The sequence below is a fragment of the Borostomias antarcticus genome (genome assembly GCF_949987555.1).
Source record: "Borostomias antarcticus genome assembly, chromosome: 25".
In the NCBI taxonomy this organism is placed as follows: domain Eukaryota; kingdom Metazoa; phylum Chordata; class Actinopteri; order Stomiiformes; family Stomiidae; genus Borostomias; species Borostomias antarcticus.
In genome coordinates, this window is record NC_140258.1 from 9,737,558 (window position 1) to 9,760,197 (window position 22,640).

The window sequence follows — 22,640 nt, forward strand, 5'->3', positions numbered from 1 at the left end:
TGACTAGGCTTGTGATCTCCTCACCTCCATGCGGCCCTCCTGCTCCAGCGGTTTGATCCCAGCGAAGATGTCTGGCTCCTCCTCCTGGTTGTTCTCTGGCACCCCTCTGTCTGCCCCCTCCTCTGACGCTGCACTCAGGTAGTAGGCCTGGTAGTCATCCTCTCCTACGGGGTCTCCCTCGGCCCCTGCGGCCACACCTGCCGCGCCCTCTGGGGCCTGGCCGGCCTGAGCGGCCCCTTCCCCTGCCGCGCCCTCTCTTCGCCCATTTGGGGGCTTCGCAGCGTTTGGCACCGGATTGGCAGCAGCGGCGGCCGTAGAGGAGGAGGGGGGCCGGACTTCTCCGGGCGGGGCCGTCTGCTCGTCTCCGCCCTGCTCCAGCTTCGCCGGCTTTTCTGCGCCGCCGGCCCCGTCCACGGAAATGACCACCACGGTCTCTTTGGCAGGGAAGCAGGGTGGGGGCTCGGTGGCCAGTAAGGTGGCGGGGGCGTGGTTGACCCGTTTCCCTTCGAGCGGGCGTTCCTTGGCGGTGCTCCCCAACCCCACCCCTCCTCCTCCACCGCTGTACTTCCGCGGCTCTCGGAGCAGCGGGCTGGGCGCGGGCAGCATCTCTGGTGGCGGCGGCATGAACTCAAAGGTGTTACTGGCTTCGGCACCCAGCGCCAGGCTTGACCCGTCATCCAGGCTGAGCTCGGCCATGTCGGGCTCCAGCGAGCTGTCCTCGCTGCTGGTACGCCGCTTGGCGGCGGGGTGCTTTCCTCCGGCCCCGCCTCCCGGTCCGGACCCCCCTCCTCCGGAAGCCCCCTTACCCCCCTGGGCGAGCTTGGCCTTGCCCCCGGCGGAGGAGGAACTCCCGGCCTTGTACAAGCCCTTACTGCCCTCCTCTAAAGACAGAGAAACGCTGCCCGCCAGGCGCACCAGCACCCCTGTCCCGCCTCCGGCCGACAATCCTTTCCTCTTGCTCACGATTGTCTCTTTGGGCCGGACTGCCACTTCCTGTTGGGGCGAGTAGCCACTTCCTCTGCCTTTGTAATCTTCAGAGCACCCGGGCCGCCCGCCGCCGCCTCCCCCTGGTTCGGGGGGCTCTCCGGCCAGGCCGGCCTTGGCGCCTCTCTGCTGCTGGACGGCCCTGGCCCAGCAGAACGAGGCGCTCTTCCTGTCTGCGCTGCAGTAGGTGATGCCAGGCAGTGGGTAAGCCACCTCCCAGTTGAAATAGCAAGACTCCACAGCTGGCTTGAACCCCTGGAACAACTTGTCCAGGGACTTGCGGTGCTGGCCCCGCTTGACGATCTCGATCACCTTCAGGTGCCACAGCTTGAGCTGAGCAGCTAGCTCCAGTCGCCTACATGGGGGAGAGAGAACAACAGCTAGTTAATTTTCTTCAGCAGAGATGTACAGTTGTGTATCCTCCGCATAACTATGAAAACATAAATTGTGCTCTCTAATGATATCCCCGAGTGGCAGCATGTATAGTGAGAATAGTAATGGACCAAGGCAGCTCCCTTGTGCAACTCCAAACTAGAAACACATGCACTTGAAACACAGACACTCCCTCAACCAAGTGGAATATGGGCAGATAAGACAAGAACACAAAAACAACCTTGCACGCACGCATGTACACACACACACACACACACACACACCAAGAGCTCTCTGTAAGGAAACCATTCACAAACCGACTTCAACTAAGTGCAAAGTGTTCATTTAGCCTAGTGAAGTTATCAGCTCTGTGTGCCATGGGAATTAGACATATCACACTGAATCAGATCCTCCGGCCTTGATAAACTCTGTGCTCACTGCTCTAGGGCTAGGCTAACCATATTAGGCACTGAGCCCAAAAGGTCCCATTCACTCCCAATAAAAACACACTTAGACGTGGGATGGTGTGAAAGGAAATGGCAAACAGATTGTGTAGAGAAATAGAGTTCTTAAGACATAGTGCCCATGGGGTTGGATTGGAACAGGGCCTGTTAGGGAAAAGAGCTTGACAGAGAGAGGGAAATGGGATCGGACCTCTGAGGGCTCATGGTGGGGTCCAGCACCGCCAGCCTCCACAGGACCACCATCTCGTCACACATGCTGGCACAGGCATGCGCCGCCACCTCAGACTGCCCGTTACTGCGCCCCGTGTGGCCGCTGGCACTGCTGTGGGAGGCGGATGTACGCACGCTGTACCACCAGCCGATGATCTGAGGATAGGGGAGAATGTCAGCATACAAAACACTGCGTGTGCGTGTGTGTGTGTGTGTGTTCCTGCGCGTCACCTGTTCGTAGGTGAGACACTGCTCCGTGAGGATCTCCAGCAGGGGCGCCGCGTTGCTGTCCCTCCTCTTGAACATCTCCCTGACGATGGACAGGAGGTTCCAGATGCCCTCGGGCTCCCGGCCTCTCAGGGGCCGCAGCAGACACGCCCACTCCGCTGCCGCGGGGGGCTCCGTGGACGACAGGTACATGGAGTTGACATCACTGACACAGGAGAGAGAGAGAGAGAGAGAGAGAGAGAGAGAGAGAGAAAGAGAAAGAGAGAGAGCATCAGAGATCAAAGTAGTGAAACGTTTGTGGTCAACCTCAGTACCTCACACACAGACAGGACAGGTAGGCATACTGAGCAGCCAGCCTCTGGAGATGGTCGTCTCTGGCATTACTGACCACCTCCAGTAGTCTCAATCGTGTGTTGTAGTTTCTCACCTGAAGACCACGGGCGAGGGGCCACAGAACTTGTGCAGTGTCTTCTTGATGTTGTCGCTGAGGGTGGACTCGTCCAGGTACCAGGTGCTCTGGTCGGAGGCAGAGGGACCGGCGGTGGGGTCTGGATAGAGGGGGGGGGAGGGTGGGGAATAAGAGGGCGGAGGGGGTTTTCAAGCGGAACATTTTACACTGTTTAATCGTAGTCTAATGAACATCTGTCTATACAAGAACAATCCTGAAACGGATATCACTATCGCTCATTAAACGGCACCCTCATTAAACGGCACCCTCATTAAACGGCAACCTCATTAAACGGCAACCTCATTAAACGGTACCCTCGTTACACGGCACCTTCGTTAAACGGTACCCTTGTTAAACGCCCCTCTCGTTCAACTACACCCTCATTAAACTACACCCTCATTAAACTACACCTCATTAAACAACACCCTCATTAAGTTACGGTAGAAGACAGGTTGTCCATAAATAAATTAAAATAAAATTGTGAAACCTGAGTACAGACTGCCCCCTGCTGGACAAATAAGGAAACAGCCGTCCACCCCTACCTGGAGCGCCACACACGGTGTTGATGGCCGTTGACTGGGAGGACAGGAGCTCGTCCAGTAAACGCTGGGCTGTGGGCAAGATCTGGAACGACCACAGAACCGCAACTGATTACCACTACACCCGAGATATACCAGTCAAACCACTGCCCCGCAAAACCAGTCCCCCTGCCAGTACACCGTCTCCTGGTTGGAAAGGCTCAGCTTGAACACCAGGGCTCTGATTACAGCTAAGACACACTGTTGCCCTTAGAGCTGAGTAACATTAGACTGACCAGCAGCGTGCCAGTGACTGTAACCCATGGGCAGACAATGGCGCTACTGTGAGGTCTTTATCTCTGTAGAACAGGGTCTAGACAAAGGCGAGTATTGAGGCAGGGCCAGTTAAAAGGCTCAGAAGAGCTACCGTACAGCTGTAAAACTAGTAGCTGGCTAGCTACTGAGAAGAAAAACACATAGTATTGTTCTGGGGTCCCTTGTTTATTGGTGGATACTGAGGTGCTAACCTGGGATAAACAAACATACTATGTCTTGCCCTTAAATGTCTTGCTTAAAAGCATCAATATTTTCTAAATCTATGGATTTTGACAGAAAGCATGCAGGTTCTGAGAGCCGCTAAGACATTGTTGCACCCCCTGCTCATTTTAAGTACCAGTATCTTGTGTGGATGACAAATAAAGATCCTTGAATCATAAGCAGACAGGGTTCCATCAGCGGCCTGAGCGACACAGATCCAACACCAGGCACACAAACTACACCTGACCTCAGTTTCTCCATAATGGTCTCCCACCATCAGTCAAGGCCGTACCTGCTGTGGGAGCTCACTGATGAGGTACTGGGCGAACTTCTGCAGCTGGTCCCTCTGCAGCCGAGACAGGGACTCGGACACGGGGGCGCGCAGGCACACCGCAGACGCCTGGAGGTGGAGATGTTAGCATCAGTTAGCGGTTAGCATCTCAGCTCAAACTGAAACTGACATTTAGGTAGATGGTATCATGTGACAACGTGTCTGTTGTTCATGACCCATAGCAGCCAAAACACACCTACAAAAACACGCCACAATTCTGCTCCCACACACCAGTCACACTGAAAAACCCTGATCCTGACACCTACGCTATGGTGCAAACTAGACTATTAAAAGAATAGTGTGTGTGTTTGTGTGTGTGTGAGTGTGTGTGATAGAGAGTGTGTGTGCCTATGGTAACGCTACCTGCCATACCCCTCTAGGCCTAACTCCACTGTGAAGGAGAAACCCACTCATTTGCAAATTGGTGGAGTCTGGCCCATGCATAAAACATGACCCGGAGTGGGCCAAGGTTTGATCATGAAGGCTAATACCCTGTTTTGAGCTTCAGAAGGTCGTTAAAGGGAATATGGAATATCCCCCCTGGGGGTCGTACGACATGTGGCACATAGGTAAGTCTGCAAAGTTAGATTCCTGACTTTGAAATGAGACAGAAAGGGACAGAATGGACAGAATGGCGTGAGAGAGAAAGATGAATAAAAAGGGTGGATGCAGGGAGAGTGAGACAAGGTAGATGAGGTGAGAGCAAAAAGGAGAACAGGTTTAACAGCAGCAGTCTAACAGAAACACTTGAGATTCCTAGAACAGGAATGAAACCAGTGAATGGAGATGGAGAATGGAGGAGAGGAGGATGATAGGGAATTGAGGATGAATGAATAGTCTGGAGGGTTAGTGGGGACAGAGCCAGGATAGGGAGGCTTGCATGTCTGAGCTCTAATACCTTGCTTAAAAAGATTTCATACTATTCAATAGGATTACATCATCCGCTGATACATATGCCCATTCACACATACGTACACACACAATCTCTGACACATTAATCTTTGATTTTTGTGTTTTTTTTTTAAGCGGTGACAGTTCTCTTGGGCAGTGCCAGAAACACAAGTTAAAGGTTGAAATTGCAGGCTGTGGTGTGTGCGTGTGTATAAATGCGTGTCCAACTCCTCTGTAACAGACCCTAGTGGCATTGCAGAGGCGGGAAGAATGGGCTTGGTGTGAAGAAACACTCACTGAAAGCTTCCTGTGGTAAAACCACACAGAGCCTTTCAAAGGGCATTGCTATATTCTGACGCACTGGATGCATGCGCTCTCCTACTCTCAATACCTTAAGGAGACTCTTACCAAGTGAAACTGACTTACTATTCATTGCAAATTATTTCAAATCCAGTTAGGATTCAATTCAACATTTAGGACATTGGTCCGCAACCACCGGGCCGTGGACCGGTACCGGGCCTCGGAAAGTATAGCCTAAAATTTTTTTTTTTTTGTGTGGGGGGGTGGTGGGGTAATACATTTACTACATTGAACTGCGTTCAGTCTGTTGGTCATTTTTTTCCCAAGTAACCACCATCTGTGAAGCCCACAACAATTTACATATTTTGAACTTCCGACCCGGAAGTTCCAAATAAAGGAGCACTCCCGAGCTGATCTTGAGCTAGCCACGTGAACTGTGTCTGTGTGTTGCCTGCCTTGGCGCTCTTAGCTAGCTTTTTGTATTATTATTAGGCCTGTAATAATAATAATAATAATAATCATCATCTGTGGTGACACCAGAATAATATGCACTAAGAATGCTCAAAAAGAATGTGAAAAAACGACTACACTACAACATTATAGGCTCAGAAAAAAAACAATGTGATAGGCTACCCCCCGGGCCTCGGAAAATTTGGCTATATGAAACCGGTCCTCTGTGCAAAAAAGGTTGGGGACCCCTGATTTAGGAGCCCAGTTTAATTACCAGAAAAATTACAACTGACTCCCTTGTGGCTGCATAGTAAGTAGCTATTATCATTATTTAATATCCAACAGTCTGGTTAAAAATCGAATTCTGTGTGCATAATTTGTAACACCACTGACCTGTTGCCTTCCAACTGCTTGTGGCACTTATTTTATACCACAGCAAAATGTCAGCCTGTGTAGCCTGTTCACACGTCACACAATCTGAATGGAGGGCTACTGAGGCGGCTCAAGGATTAAGGTGACAGGTCTCCATATCCTTTTTCCAATAGAAGGGTGACTAACATGGGGCAGGTGACAGGAGGCCTGGCTCTCCATCTGGACCTGGGAGCTGGTAATGACTACTGACTAATCCTCCTCATTCAATACCACCAGGCCCTAATGAGCCTCCGCATGCGTCTCGTAAAAGGTCATGAGAAAGCTATGGAGGCCTGTGGGTGAACCCGTGGGGTGTGTGTATGTGAGGGGGTGTGTGTGTGTGTGTGTGTGTGTGTGTCATAGGGGTGTGACGATACTCTAATCTTACGATATGATACACGATATTGGGTTCACGACATCGATACGATATTACTGTATAACAATATTTTTAACAAAACTTGAATGGTGAATATGACTAGAAAAATAGTGGGGGGTTTTAAACACAAAATGCAAAACAATGCTGTTATTTGCCCTATAGTTCCATTTTGTGATGTTTACAGTACTAGCGCTTTTCTGGGTACCCAAAGTTGCTTGATATAGGCCTACATTTGTGTGTGTGTGTGGGTGTGGTTACCACGAGACAGTTTTTCATCTGACGATGCATATTGTCACGTTTTTATATTTGGTTGAACAAATTGTATTTTAAATGCAGACGTCATTTTGTTTTGCTGAAGGAGAGAATGCTCCTACCTAGAAAAAACACAACTTGCTGCAAGGCCCATGTACACTAATATCAGGAGAAAGCAGACCCAGTCCCACACCCAAAGACAGACTAATCAGAGCTACACACACAAGCACACGCTCACCCACAGAAGCAGAGCCTTTAACAGAAAAGGTTAACTACGTTCTCCTGTCTCACCAAGAAACAGCTCAATAACAGACAAATTACATAATTCCATTCTTGACAGACTGAAATTTTGTTATCTTGATCCCTGGTTTATTTATGCTCAACACACACACACACACAGACACACACACACACACACACACAGACACAGACACAGACACAGACACAGACAGACACACACAGACACACACAGACACACACACACAGTGTCTCTCGTGCACGAGGTCTCACACACAGCCACACTCACGTTGTGGATCCTGAAGAGGCAGAGGGCCACAACGTGGGCACACCACTTAGCCCCAGCACCACAGGTGCAGCTGCAGGAAGTGATTCGGCAGCGGTCGAACATGACCGCCACATTGTAGGCCCCTTTTGATTGGCCAGCCTGGGGCGACACAACGGTGGCACTGAGGTGGAAACCTGGGAAGAGAGATGGAGAGAGTGAATGAAAGAAAGACAGAGGAGCAAAATGTCATGTATTAAAAGTTGCATCTGCCTAGCTGACAAACTCAGACTAAGCTATTGTAGAGGAATGAGAAATAGTTTCTGATGAGAAAGTGGGGCAGGAAACAGCTAGCGTAGCACGCTAACTTTGTGATGGGGAGCCAGCAGCTGAACGGCACAGACCAGGCCAGGGTTGTAATACTGCCTGAGCCTGCCCTGCCAGACAGGAAATGAAAGGCAGTTTTATTTCCATACGCAGAGAGAACACTAGGTAGGAGATACAAACAGAGGGAGAGAGTGGAGGATAAGAGAAAGGAGGAGTGAGAAAGGAGAGAGACATTGGGGGGGAGTGCGAGAAAGAGATAGATGGGAAGGAGAGAGGGCTGAAGGTTATGAAAGAATTAGAGAGAGAGAGAGAGAGAGAGAGAGAGAGAGAGAGAGAGAAAGCAGTGTAGGAGAGAGAGAGAGAGAGAGAGAGAGAGAGAGAGAGAGAGAGAGAGGCCAAAAAGCTTTTACCCACTGGATGACAGCCAGAGTTCTCCTGGAGAGTCGACAGACAGCAGGAGGGGAGGGGAGGGAGGAGAGGGAAAGGAGAAGGAAAGGGGGAGGAGAGCGAGAGGAGGAGGGGGGGAAAAATGGGGCGAGCAGGCGGACAACTTTGGTTGACTGTTCCAAGTTCAACTGGACCCCTTTAGAGACCTGAGCCCTGTTTCTGCTCCAGTCTCAGCTCTTTGTACCTGGTACTCACACACACATGCAAACACGCACTCCCACGCACACTCTGACTCTGCCCTACACACGCACGCACACACACATGCATGCACACACACCTTTAACCTACTTCCCTTCCCCCCCCACATCCACTGGGAGAAAGAGGGTTTTCCATTACCTCACAATGGACTCTAATTCATGGAACCTAACATCTCAGACTTGCCCTGTGCAAAGCAAAACAACGAGACACCCTCAACACAAACAGGGATTACTCAGACAGTGACTACACTGACAACTAAGCTAGACAGAACCTCAAGCAGAGACGGACAGTCTTTGAAAAAGCTGATCTAGAGCCCTTCATCGTTTTTAATATAGAAATGGCTAAACCGGTGAGCTATCTGCATTCAATATTCCCAGACTGAGTCCTTCGCCATTGTTCTGAAAAAAGAAAATACAGGGTTGGCAAGACTCCAAAACAGCGATCCAAAACAGTTGGCATTTGAGCACTGTGGATTAGTGACCCAATCGTTAGCCATGCCCAGTGGACTGCGTGTAGAGGGGGAGGGTGCCCTGCTTTGTCTGTGTCTGACCCTAGGTGCCCGCAGAAATGCCCAACGTATAATAAAGCACTTGCTTTAAGTCACTTATGTCTGCGGACCTGTGGCTTCATTCATTCAACGACCCAGAGTGGAGTACTAGAGCAGCATCCCTGCACTATCAGGCTACTATAAAGTTCTCCATTTGAGTCTCTATATGCCCACACAAACAGGGTTTCTCTGTGCTCATCTAAATACGAGCCGGCCACATTTGAATACACTAAAAATACACCCTGCCTTCTCTCCTGTCTTGGAGCTGATCTCTGGTCTGACCTGCTCGTCTACAGACCTGTTACTAATCTAATCTAGTCACACTGGACTAGGGTTCTCTCAAAGGGAGGGAGGGTTGCATTACTAGTCTTCAAGACAGGTTGCATTACTAGTCTTCAAACAAGATTGCATTACTAGTCTTCAAACAAGATTGCATTACTAGTCTTCAAACAAGGTTGCATTGCTAGTATTCAAACAAGGTTGCATTACTAGTATTCAAGACAGGTTGCATTACTAGTCTTCAAACAAGGGTGCATTGCTAGTATTCAAACAAGGTTGCATTACTAGTATTCAATCAAGGTTTCATTACTAGTCTTCAAACAAGGTTGCATTGCTAGTATTCAAACAAGGTTGCATTGCTAGTACTCAAACGCATCGTGTGTGTTGCAGCTGGTGAGCGAGGCTCATTTATGTCCATTTAGGACTATTAGAGCAGCAGTAATCCCTAGGCCACAACCAGGCCCAGCGACTATAATCCAGTCATCTGGGATGATGGGCAGATGAAATGAAGCTGCAGATCCTGCATGGCTGAGATGCACTAACACACCGACTGATATGGGATTATCTGGAGAAATGCCCTGCTAGAGTTTACAGCTGAACATGGAAACTTGTATAGTAAAGAACTGAGACTAGAGAATACTCATCTGGACTGGATGCTCAAAACACACTAAAAGGTCTGTGTGTGTGTGTGTGTGTGTGCATGTGTGGGTAGATGAGTGTATGTGTGTTAATGTATGTTGATATGTGTAGGTGTGTGTGTAAGCGCTATGCATGTGTGTGTAGATGAGTGTTTGTGTGTGTGTGTGCGTGTGTGTGTGTGTGTGTGTGTGTGTGAGATGTGTAGATGCGTGCATGTGTGTGTGTGTTTTCTGGTGGAAGGCTACTCCTCACCTATCTGGAGGGGGTCTTTTACAGCCCTGATCCTGTACAGCTGCTCCCCGCGCTGGAACTCATCAGGACTGCCGTTGGCCAAGCAAGAGTACAACCTGCAGAGAGGGGAATGAGAGAGAGAGAGAGAGAGAGAGAGAGAGAGAGAGAGAGAGAGAGAGAGAGAGAGAGAGAGAGAGAGAGAGAGAGATGGGAGAGATATGTTTTATTTGCTGATGCCGGTTGTAGTTTGTCTGTGTGCACGTGTATAGGTGTGTGTGTGTGTGTGTGTGTGTGTGTGTGTGTGTGTGTGTGTGTGTGTGTGTGTCTGTGTGTATGGCTGTGGGTGTGTGTCTGTGCATGGGTGTGTGTCTGTATGTGTGTCTGTCTGTCTTTGTGTATGGGTGTTGGTTGTGCGTGTGTCTGTGTGTATGGGTGTTGGTTGTGTGTGTGTGTGTCTGCATGTATGGGTGTTGGTTGTGCGTGTGTCTGCATGTATGGGTGATGGTTGTGTGTGTGTGTGTGTCTGCATGTATGGGTGTTGGTTGTGCGTGTGTCTGCATGTATGGGTGATGGTTGTGCGTGTGTCTGTGTGTATGGGTGATGGTTGTGTGTGTGTGTGTCTGCATGTATGGGTGTCGGTTGTGCGTGTGTGTGCATGTATGGGTGATGGTTGTGTGTGTGTGTGTCTGCATGTATGGGTGTTGGTTGTGCGTGTGTGTCTGCATGTATGGGTGTTGGTTGTGCGTGTGTCTGCATGTATGGGTGTTGGTTGTGTGTGTGTCTGCATGTATGGGTGTTGGTTGTGCGTGTGTCTGCATGTATGGGTGTTGGTTGTGTGTGTGTCTGCATGTATGGGTGTTGGCTGTGCGTGTGTCTGCATGTATGGGTGATGGTTGTGCGTGTGTCTGCTTGTATGGGTGTTGGTTGTGTGTGTGTCTGCATGTATGGGTGATGGTTGTGCGTGTGTGTGCATGTATGGGTGATGGTTGTGTGTGTGTGTGTCTGCATGTATGGGTGATGGTTGTGTGTGTGTGTCTGCATGTATGGGTGTTGGTTGTGCGTGTGTCTGTATGTATGGGTGATGGTTGTGTGTGTGTGTCTGCATGTATGGGTGTTGGTTGTGCGTGTGTCTGTATGTATGGGTGTTGGTTGCGCGTGTGTCTGCATGTATGGGTGTTGGTTGTGCGTGTGTCTGCATGTATGGGTGTTGGTTGTGCGTGTGTCTGTGTGTATGGGTGTTGGTTGTGTGTGTGTCTGCATGTATGGGTGATGGTTGTGCGTGTGTCTGTGTGTATGGGTGTTGGTTGTGTGTGTGTCTGCATGTATGGGTGTTGGTTGTGTGTGTATCTGCGTGTATGGGTGTTGGTTGTGCGTGTATCTGTGTGTAAGGGTGCGCGTACGTGTTTGGGTGTCCGAACTCTCACCTGATGTCCTCCTCGTTCTCGGGAAAGCTCCAGTAGGCGATGCGCAGCTGCAGCTGCTCTGGGACCGGCGGGTAGACCTTCTCCACCACCTCGAAGGGGATGTGGAACGCCACCTGCTTGGCAGACAGCTCCACCAGAGGAATCACCTGCCCATCTGAGAACACAGACAAAAGGAACAGGATGCGTTGAAACCGACGGGAAGAGTGTGTGGTCATGGCAGAGGTCATGAGAAAGCGACGGAGGCCTGTGGGGTGTGTCTGTGGGAATGTGTGTGTGTGTGTGTCTGTGTGTGCGTGTGTGTGTTTGTGATCATGTGAAAATTCTAATTGGTAAAGCCAGAGATGGGAGACAAAAAAAGGTCAAGCCTGTCTAGAAATACAAAGCTCCATATCCACTGATCGCTTATTGAGAACACTTTGGTCTGCTGCGAATACAACACAGTATATAGGTCTCTCTCTCAACAGCCAACCCTTTCTAAGACTTCAGTTCTTCTGCCATTGCCCATATATGGCTGAAAGCAGGCAGTCTAAATAATACCTTAATGGACTGGGATGGCTGAGGTTCAGATGGTTAGGAGCCATGGTGAATCCATTAAGGATGGGGTGAGGGCAGTCCGCTGTTTGTGTGCTGATAAAATCCTATTGTGCAAGACTCTGCACAGTGTGTAACATCAAGGATTCGGTTGGCAACTAACTGAAATGTAGGCAAATGTGTAGACAAATATTTTTAAGGGACAAAATACGCCTGAAAGAGTAAGCTTGGTATAGCCCTTTTCGATTTTTGGGAACCACAAGATATCTGTCTGACTGTGTCTTTAAACTCATTCAGGTCCAGAGGAACGGGGGGGGGGGGGGTTGTTGATGACTTGAAGCTCAGTTCTCTCACCACTAATATGAAAGTAGGACAGCTGCCAAACAAGAAAACCATAGAGCCCAGGAAGGGCTTGGGTTTCCTGAGGGGTCCTGAACCCCGGAGACACGCACGCGCACGGCGAACACGCCGGCAGGCACACCCGCACGCACGGATCTAGGTTTAACACCAGCTCCCTACTAACCAGCGTATAGAGAGGAGGTGAATTGATTTCTGAATATATATCCCCTAAAACATCATCATATAAATATGAATAACATGGTGCCTCATCATGTAAAACCAGGCAATGCTACCGGATTGTTTGAAAAGAACTCTGGAAAAACAGACAAACAAATCTTCTCAAATCATTTCCAGGTCTGTTTGACACAAGGACACGTATGCTAATAGTTATGAATGAGGCAGAGGTAGTGTAATCCTCCCAGCAGTGGGCCGGAACAAATAATCCATATTTCAGGATTTTCAACTGGCATTAGAAAGTTGAGATGATTTGAGCACCTCAGTATTTGCCACAGGTAGATAAGTCATTGGATAATTGATGTTGACCTATTAGTTCAAGAATAGGAGCTGCATGAATAACCATCACATTCAATCCATTTTCAATTCATCTGCCCATTTTTAGGAATGCATGAAGAAGGCTTAAAAGAAGGGAGTTTGTAATGATGCTAGGTGTGCACAATATCATAAATCAAGTTTAGAGATTATTAGGGCTGCCCCCTTAAAGTCGACATGTCGAATCATCAGTCGGAGACTCTTAAGTCGACTCAGATTCTTGAAGTCGAGCAGACGTTTTTTTGCTCAACTGTCAAGATGCACTGGTGGGCTAAGACAACTCACCTGCCTTGTGATTTATATAGGACAGGATCATTGCTTTTAGACCCTGGCTATTACTGAAGCTATTTGCTGTGCAGTAAAAGGAGACTTAAGACTGATATAGCGGAGGGAAGGAGGCAGGGAATCCTCCTCCCTTCCGCAGTGCGCCTAGCCTACTGTGCACCAGCAATCACATGCATTTACCCAAACAGAAAATCACAACATAAAACTGCTTTCCTAGATCAATCACCAAATAAACAAAAGACTCCCGCACACTGTCCTCTTCACTTGCAGGCGAATTATTAAATCAACAATGTTTCGGTTCTAGACCATTGTCAGGTTGAGAATGTTGAAACGTTGTTGATGAAATGTTTGTCTGCAAGTGAAGAGGACAGTGCGCGGGAGTCTTTTCTTTATTTCAGTCAGCCTGTATGGTTTCTCCAACGCACCTGCCCGTACAGATGTGCAAAAAGTTTGTTCTTACTAGATCAATCACCAAAATATCGCTGGAATTTTTTTTTCTTCCCATAGACAGATTGAGCTCTAACATCCAAGAAAATTCTTCAGTGACAGACAAAACCTTTCCTTGTTAAGTGCTGCCCAATGTATGAGCCTATTTGTGCACACTTTCAAATGCGCAGTTGAGGAGACTATCGTCAAACCGCCCAACCCTAATGTAGGCTATGGGAAACACGGCATAAAAACATGGGGGCATCTGAAGTAGATGGACAATGTGGGCTAGATGATTCATGTTAAGCAAGAAAAACAGGCGTCTTTTATTGTGCTGCCTGCAAGTTTGAGTTAGTTTGACAGCTGTCCCGACTCCCGCGGTCTCCCCTCAGCCTAACGTTAGACATATGGCGGAAAAAGGAGCAACGAATCGTCGAATCTCTGGTTCGAATAGGCGAATCTGATTCGACTCACAAAATTCAGTGTCGGGGACAGCCCTAGAGATAATATGACAAATGTAACAGAAAATGTCAAGTTGGTTTTCAATCATTGCTCTGACGTAAACACACTATGTTGACAATCCAGAAACGCTATGTCACTGGGAGGAAATTATTTTCAGCAGGCAGTAACCCAAAATTATGTTGACGTCAGGGCAGAGAAATTTGCTCAAATCAAGTGCTGAGGAAGCCAGGAGCTGCTTTTGTCAAAAGAGTTGTTGAAAATGGATATGTCTAAACTGGGTTGTAGTAGACACTAGACAGAGAGCTCAATTGTTCAGTTTACAGTAGATCCGGAAAGTACTCATACCCCTTCACTTTTTCCACATTTTATGTTATGTTACAGCCTTATTCCAAAATTGTTTAAATTATTTTTTTCCCTGCAAAAATCTACACACAATGCCCCATAATGACAAAGTCAAAAATCTTTTTTTTGTTGACATTTTTGCAAATGTATTAAAAATAAAAATACATGTAATATCACATGTATATGAATTAGCTTCCTTTGCTATGACTCAAAATTTAGCTCAGGTGCATCGTGTTTCCACTCATTATCCTTGAGATGTTTCTACAACTTGATTGGAGACCACCTGTGGTAAATTCAATTGATTGGACATGATTTGGAAAGACACACACTTGTCTATATAAAGTCCCACAGTTGACAGTGCATGTCAGAGCAGAAACCACTGGCTCTCTGTAGCAGCTCATCTTAAAACGCTGGTACTATCCTACAGGAGCAATCAAAGGAACAGCTTCCTCCTACCTCCTCGCCATGGTCAAACCCTACACCCCCTCCCGACCACTACACCCTGCTACATTGGGGTGACTGGTTGCCCCATCACTCCGAGGCCGCTGCGGTCGATTGACACGGTCACAGCTGGGGATGAAACGGTTACCGGTTTCACGGTAGACTACGGTGAAAATTTCCGACTATTAGTATTACCGTTTCAAAATAAATTATCATTAAAACCGCGTTCGGTTACCGTGCTTTGAATAGCCACGGTAAATAGGTTACCATAGACATATAGTCCGACGTCATTCCCAGTTTCGACTTCAGAGGAAATGATACGCTTACGCACCCACATCCAAAAATGCCAAATACCTCCCTGCAGCCCTTCCATATTACATAGCAAAGGACATGATGCCTTTTCAAACCGTTGAGAGGCCTGGCTTTCCCCATGTTATTTGTGTTTTAATTTTTTTTTTTTTTTTTTTTAAGATTTGAAAGTATTAGTACTTATTGAACATTTTCAGCATATTTAAAAAATACTGTAATAATAATACCGATAACTGTGGGAATTGTGGTCACTATAATCGTGGTATGACATTTTCATACCGTTACATCCCTAGTCACAGCTCTTCTCTGTCCTGGCCCCGCAGTGGTGGAATGAACTGCCCACTGACGTCAGGACAGCAGAGTCGCTGCCCATCTTTCGCCGCAGGCTCAAAACTCACCTTTTAAAGAAGTACTACCACGATCCTCCCTCTTAAGCACCTATTGTGTATTTTTTGTTTGCTATTCTTGCACTTTGCCTTCAGCACTAGATTATGATCTTAGTCTCTTGTTTTAGAAAGTAGATTTGGGATGGGAATTGATAAGATTTTAGCGATTCCGATTCCATTTTCGATTCTGCTTATCGATCCAATTCCTTATCGATTCTCATTGGGCAAAAAATAGTACAAACAGGTTTATTAACATTAATTTTCTTTTATATGTACTACTTTGAACGAGGAAATGACAGTTTTGTTTTAGGTGTATTCACCTTGAACTAAAAATAAAACTTACAAATCAGTATTTTTTCAGACCAACTACCACCCGCCTGACTCTGAACGTCATCATCTAAATTACTTAGATGTGTGTTCAACAGCGCTGTTCAACGTAAGGATCAACGTTCAACGTAAGGCAAAGGTCTACCGTTAAATATTAAAGTAAGCGCTCTCTTATTGTAGGCTAGATGGTGTTACCGGTAATACCGGTGTTGTCATGGGTTTATTAGTCAGTGGGGAAAATCCACACCAACATCCCTACTTGGAGTTTGCCCAAAGGCACCTAAAGGACTCTCAGACCATGAGAAACAAGATTCTCTGGTCTGATGAAGCCAAGATTTAACTATTTGGCCTGAATGCCAAGCGTCACGTCTGGAGGAAACCAGGCACCGCTTATCACCTGGCTAATAGCTTCCCCAGTGTAGTGACAGGAACTAGGAGACTAGTCAGGATTAGGGTTGCAAAGGGGCAGAAAATGTCTCTGACCTTGTGTCCAATTACCCCCTACTAACTGTTGGGGATTCGTCAACCCGGCCGGTCGGCAATGCGAAAGGGAGACAACTCCTTGACTATCTCAGCTCGCAACTGTAATTTCAACACCAGACAGGTTTGCGGTTGCGTGACGAACTCTCAAGCCGAGATTAAACTAACCACCCTTGGAGAGCGGCGGCCCAATAGGCCACTCCCTCTGTGATCCGGCCATACTCGGATCTGGCGAGACCACCGGTTCCCGGTGGGCAGCTGCACTGGAACACAATGCATTGTACTGTGCATTCATCCTTCACATGTGCAGTGCATTCTTCCATCACATGTAGGGATGCACCGATATGAAAATTTGGGTCGATACCGATAACATATTAACATTGCTGTCGTGGACGATAACCGATGTTTACCGATGTCGATAGGATCTGTATAAAAACTAAATGAACGAAACATTTCTATGATAATCATACTGAAAAACACATGTAAACACTGTCTCTATCTCCAAAACATTTGGAAAAGCCGATAAATCATAGATTTACCACATTGATTCCTCTCAAAAACAACACACATAACAGCAGCTAGACAGAAATAATTATCGGCTGTTCACATCGGCCCCGTTTTCACATCTGACCAATACCGATATATTAAAAAATGACTAACATCAGCCGATACCGATATGATTGCCGATATATCGTGCATCCCTAAGCACATGCACAGCTAATTCCTAGTATCCTGCACATTAAGAGGGCTGTAGAATCCATTAAAGTTCTACTTACAAATAGATTAAGCAAAAAATGTCATTTTAAAAATGTGTATTAGAAATGTTTGCCTGCATGTCTGCCCATGACAAAACAAAATGTTTAGATTTATGTCTGTTTATGACAAGGTAAATATAGTTGGTATAAATAACCCCAAAATTCCCAGTTTATTCCTGTTGATTCCCATGGAAAGTTTCCAACTTTGAATATTCACAGAATTTCGCAACCCAAGTCAGGATAGAGGGAAAGATGAATGAAGCAAAGTACAGAGATCTTTGACGAAAACCTCCTCCAGAGCGCTTAGGACCTCAGACGGGGGCAAAGGTTCCAACAGGACAACAACCCCAAGCACACAGGCAAGACAACAAATGAGTGGCTTCAGGACAAGTGTGAGAATGTCCTTGAATGGCCCAGCCAGAGCCCAGACTTGAAGCTGATAGAACATCTCTGGAAAGACCTGAAAATAGCTGTGCAGCAACGCTCCCATCTAACCTGACAGAGCTTGAGACGATCTGCAGAAAATAATGGGAGAAACGCTCCAAATACAGGTGTGCCAAGCTTGTAGCGTCATACCCAAGAAGACTTGAGGCTGTAATCGCTGCCAAAGGTGACTCAACAAACTAGAGTAAAGGGTCTGAAAACGTATGTACGTGATTTATTTTTTGCAAACATTTAAAATAAATAAAAAACTTTTTTTCCCTTTGTGTTTATGTGGTATTGTATGGAGAAAAAACTAATTTAATCAATTTTGGAATAAGGCTGTAACATGACAAAACGTGGAAAAAGTGAAGAGGTATGAGCACTTTCCGGATGCACTGTATCCTGATGTGAAATTGCATCTGAACTTGTTTACAAGTTTTAGGCCTATTAAAATAGTCTGTCACAACCCTAACTGAGAAAGGTCATTGAGGGCCAAGGCCACAGCTCAATAGTGTGTATTGTATTTGTATTGCAGCAGCCATCCCACCCATGCTCACATCTCCCCTCCTAAATAGCTGTCCTTTTCACCCTGTGCCTTGAATGACAGTACAGCTCAGTCCTGTGAAAGGCTATGTAGAGTAGCTGGACATCATGAAGACGCTTGGCAGCATTTCGTGGCACATCTTCAATAGGTCAAATTACTCAATATTGGGCCTATGAAGCACAATAGATTAAAATAACCTAATTAAAAGTAATCTGGTGTTTACAGTTGGTAATCGTGTATGGTTTATTGCAATTAATTCTAAGAGTATAGGATTATTGGAACTAGAATTGTGTAATTACCATTCTTGCCAAGTAGGCTAGTATTTACCAATTAGGAGAATTATGCTTTCCACAGAATTTTCATTCACTGTGCTAGTGTGGAAATGAAGGAACACAAAACATGTTTAGCTTAGATTTCAATTGGCACTAGGCAGTGGCTGTTATTGAGTTCCACAGCATTACTATGTGCTGGATCCTTTCACTGAGCAAACAGTGCGTAAGAACCCCTGTGGAGTGATCTGAACCAGGTGATTTACATTTACACAAACACCTGCTCCCCGGTCTCCACCTGCCCCCCTGCTGCCCCCCTGCCCCCCCGATGAAGCTGGGAATAGGGGGAGAAAGACAAACAGACGGAGCAAAGGAGAGGGGGACCGGAAGGGAGAGAAAGAGAGAGGGAGAGTGAGGAGGGCGGATAGTAACAGGGTCCCACAGAGTTCATGTTGCCAGCCAGTCACTGCCCGTTGCACGGTGGCTTAACTTCTGACTGACCAATCAGATGAGAGCATGGGGGACACACGCTCAAACAGCTGTTTCATTGTAGCCAGATCGGTGAAAAGGTGAAGGATTGCTCGCTCACTCACGCATGCACATGCCCAGTAGAAGCCGTGTGCCTGTTTGTTCCTTCTCCACAATCTTTGGACGATCAACAAAATCTACAGACATTAAGAATAACCTATCGCCAACATGCTTTCATGCGACGTAGTTTTGGGCTACAGACCAGAGTAATCATATGGTGGTAAAATATAGTGTGTTTTCTTCACAAATTCCACTCTAAATATGGGGGATTTGGGTGCTTGGCAAGTCTTATCTGCAAGATCAGCAGCAACATGCAAATTCATAAAATGGGGGGTTTATATTGCTAAACCACAATCCACAGCCCTGAAGTAACTAGGCCTTACTGGTGACCTGCAAAAGACAAAGCCCTCTATACAGCCCACAGCTGACTGCTTCGCCCTACCCCCACTTCTTCAACCTAAACACTACTCTCTCTCCCACAGACCCCGCCCCAAGATCCCCCCTCCTAGCTCATAATTAACCCCCCCGGGTTCCTAGCTAGCTCAGTTCCCAATAACTCCCCAGTCAAGCCTACCAGGTTGGACCTAATAATACTCCCCCACCCCACACACAAGCTGTCATCCAACAGGACCAAGCTGAAAGAGAAACTTTTGCCTGCACCCCATTTACACAAAACACAAATCCAAAAGGCTTGCAACTCTAACCACATAGTTAACCTGGACTGACAAATAATGTTATGTTTGAGGCCAGTTCAAAATCACTCGTTCTATTTGGCAAAGTGCAGAATCAATGAGTGAGGCAAATGAGGGACCACAATAGGAATGTTGGAGTTTTTAGCGGGAGTAAGAATGACGCTACAAGTGTCAGTTTTGGGAGATTTCTTTCTTTGCCCACAAATGGGTATCACATCAGTGACATCACTGCCAACAAATCAAATGGAAAATCTGTAACAATTGGCAGCAACTGCCCTCTCCTTGGTATGCTGGTCTCTGATAGTGATTCCAGGAGACCAAGAGGCCTCTACAGAGAATGGGCTGCAGAAGAACATGACCTGTTGTGTACTGTCAATAAACAGGTTTCCTCTGAAGAACAGGCGGCATGCTGCGAAAACCATGGTGCCCTAAGGAAGCTTGGACATGTCAACTTAATAACCCACTTAGCTCTGATACTCACTTTATAGCCTATACACTACTACATAACCTCCAATATGGACTAACGTACACATTTATATAAATTGTCATAATATACATATAAACCCCCAAAAAACAGGCAATAAAAGAACATTACATTGTGATTTCGCAACAAGCATCAAGTGGTCAATAGCCAATAATAGGACAGCAAGTAGAGCAAGAGGTGTATGTGTGTGTGTGTGTGTTCACTGTGTACCTTTAATCTTTACTGTAGGTGAATTGGGTCCAGCAGACTGTTTCCTCCACCCCCTCCAGTTCTGACACAGGCTCTCGGCCTCGGATATGAAGGAGCAGAGTGAATCCTCCTCGAACCGGTCAGAGTCCTCGAAGGAGAACCTCTCCCCGTCTTCCCACTCGGCAAACATCAGTTCCATTACACTCACTGTTCACAACTCAGGGTTGACGAGCTTCAATGGTCAAGGACTCCCCTCGGATGGAGGAAAACGGCGAGTTTTGTCCTGACCTGCCAGTGAGCATAGGCTAAACACTACTTCTAGTCTCTTTTCAATGTTGGGGGAGGGGTGACCGCAACCAAAACACTGTAGTCGTGCAGGCAAGCTACTCTGAACTCATAATATCCGTTTGACAGAGGAAATAAAATGTACGAAAAATCCCAGCGCCGAATCTTTCAATAGCGGCCTACTTATATTCACTATTGCTGACAATAAAACATGACTGATGGACATTTATGACTTTTTGTTATTTTAACGCGTTGCCATAGGGTACAAAACTTAGTTATCTGAGACAAGGTAGGTTATCCATGCCGTCTGTCAGAGTTGATGCGTGTCTGACCCTTTATAACTACGTGGGTTGGACTGAGAAGAGTTTATTCTAGTGATCCAGAGACAACCCCCATTACAAGAAAGTGACCATTGCTGCTGTCGAGAAATGCTGAAGGGTCTCTTCACTCGATCCACCTATGCGTGGTTTTCAATGTCTATCTATGGGAAAATAAAAAATACTAAAGAATGAAATCTAGCTACTTTTAAGAGCAAATCTACTAAATGACATTAACTTGTTATCTTCCATTCCTACCCCCCCTCCACTTGACCACTCAGCTGTGGAGCACCCTGCCTGTCTGGAGGCAGTCCGTACAGTGTGTTCCCAAAGCCTGGAGCCCCAACCTATCTGCTTTTATATCTCTATTTCCCCTTCACCGAGGAGACCACACCAGGGGGTCGAAAAACATCAAAGTCACGCGTATGTCCTACCTGCTGGTCATCTCCCTTTCTTTGTTCCACATTTACTTCTCGGCTACATGTATTAGCTAGCTGCTAACTGGCTAATGCTAACTAGCCAACAAGCAAGCTAATCTCACACTGACAACCAGTGGTGTTTCTAAGACCACCAACAGCTTAGAAATAGAATTATTTCGATTGTCATCAGTCACAAATATTACGAAATGATTATCTAGTGTACGGGAAGGTTATAGAAATATGAGTTATTGTCTATAGAGAGAATAGTAGCCGTGTTTGGATACCCTTGGTCCTCCTAATCCTAAGGGTTTTGTTGTTGTTTACCCATTGACAGCTTTGAAGATTTACCCACCCTTCATACTTGACGACCTAACTACATGCTACTTTATCGGAGGGGTCTTCAGCAATAAGTCACTGTTTGATTTGTATTGTTCCGATTGTAAACCTGCGCTAATAATAATAATCCACACGAATTTCTTTCCTTTGTATTTCCCTAAAAGCCCTCCCCCTCTGAAACCGAGCAGTCCTCGCCCCGAAAGCAGTCAAAAGTCCTTTTTTGTTTTCCCCGACAGAGACACCGGTTGTCCTACCGTCCTAAAACAACGTCTTTCCGCCTTCCAACGACACCGGGGTCCCCCCCCAAATGATCTGAGTAATCCCCCTATCCTCCACACTCTCTGGTCGGGAAGATGGCTCTTCTACTCTCGAAGGCTTCAGCTCGTCGCCTCCTCTATCAGCTGATTGCAACTTCCGCCTCACGTCATATCTCATGGAGCTCACAGTGCTGGTGGTGGTTGTGGAATCCATGGTCACACAGTTGTGTGCTTATGTATTTGTCATATTTTACTGATCAAGGGGAACAGCTGATTTATTGTATTTCTTCACACTATGAATATTTGTCTGAAAATGCTATGTGTTGTAGGCCTAGTCGAGATAGGAGAGGGTCTCTCTATCTCGACTAGGCCTATAAGATTAGATTCAACTTCTGTCATTGTACAGAGTAGCCTACAAGTAGCTTACTGGGACAACAAAATGCAGTTTAGCCCACTATGGCATACTGTTGCCCTCAGGTAACAAACCACATTTTTGGCCCTGACACTGCCCCTTTATTTTTGTGCGTGGCTGTAAGCCAGCGCACCATAGACAGCCTTTGTCAGGTTATTACGCCCTCCCTCCGTCCTGTTGTTGACCTGCATTTTTATGTTGTCACCACAAGAGGCAGTAGTCCCAGCACACCAAAATAAATACACTATGACATCCATCACTTCCAAGTTCCTTGGTAGTGTAGTGGATAAAGTGTGCGACTCCCATGCGGGAGATTAGGGGTTCTAGGCCCCGGTGGGGAAGATTTGGGGAAACAATACCCACACCCTCTGCTAGCCTGTGGGTGTATTCCTACGTTTACTTTCGGCCTTTCCATCCCTCTCCCTCTCTCCTTTCCCCTTTTTGTGCGTGGATGTAAGCCAGCGCACTTAGGATAGCGTTTGTCCGG

General features: G+C 46.9%; 1 protein-coding gene across 5 annotated transcripts in view; it reads right to left on the bottom strand.

Annotated features, from left to right (window-relative positions):
• Positions 1–21,764, bottom strand: part of zswim8 (zinc finger, SWIM-type containing 8) — a 37,418-nt gene extending 15,654 nt beyond the window's left edge. For all 5 annotated transcript variants that reach the window (XM_084458580.1, XM_084458578.1, XM_084458579.1 and 2 more), the window contains exons 1-10: positions 20,149–21,764; positions 11,367–11,520; positions 9,964–10,058; positions 7,299–7,471; positions 4,054–4,161; positions 3,249–3,330; positions 2,686–2,806; positions 2,262–2,463; positions 2,011–2,186; positions 25–1,339 (exon numbers count right to left, since the gene is read on the bottom strand). In XM_084458580.1, the coding sequence (XP_084314706.1) occupies positions 25–1,339; positions 2,011–2,186; positions 2,262–2,463; positions 2,686–2,806; positions 3,249–3,330; positions 4,054–4,161; positions 7,299–7,471; positions 9,964–10,058; positions 11,367–11,520; positions 20,149–20,326 (2,604 nt within the window). In that variant the 5' untranslated portion in view covers positions 20,327–21,764. The remainder of the gene's footprint in view (positions 1–24; positions 1,340–2,010; positions 2,187–2,261; positions 2,464–2,685; positions 2,807–3,248; positions 3,331–4,053; positions 4,162–7,298; positions 7,472–9,963; positions 10,059–11,366; positions 11,521–20,148) is intronic.
• Positions 21,765–22,640: the final 876 nt, after the last annotated feature.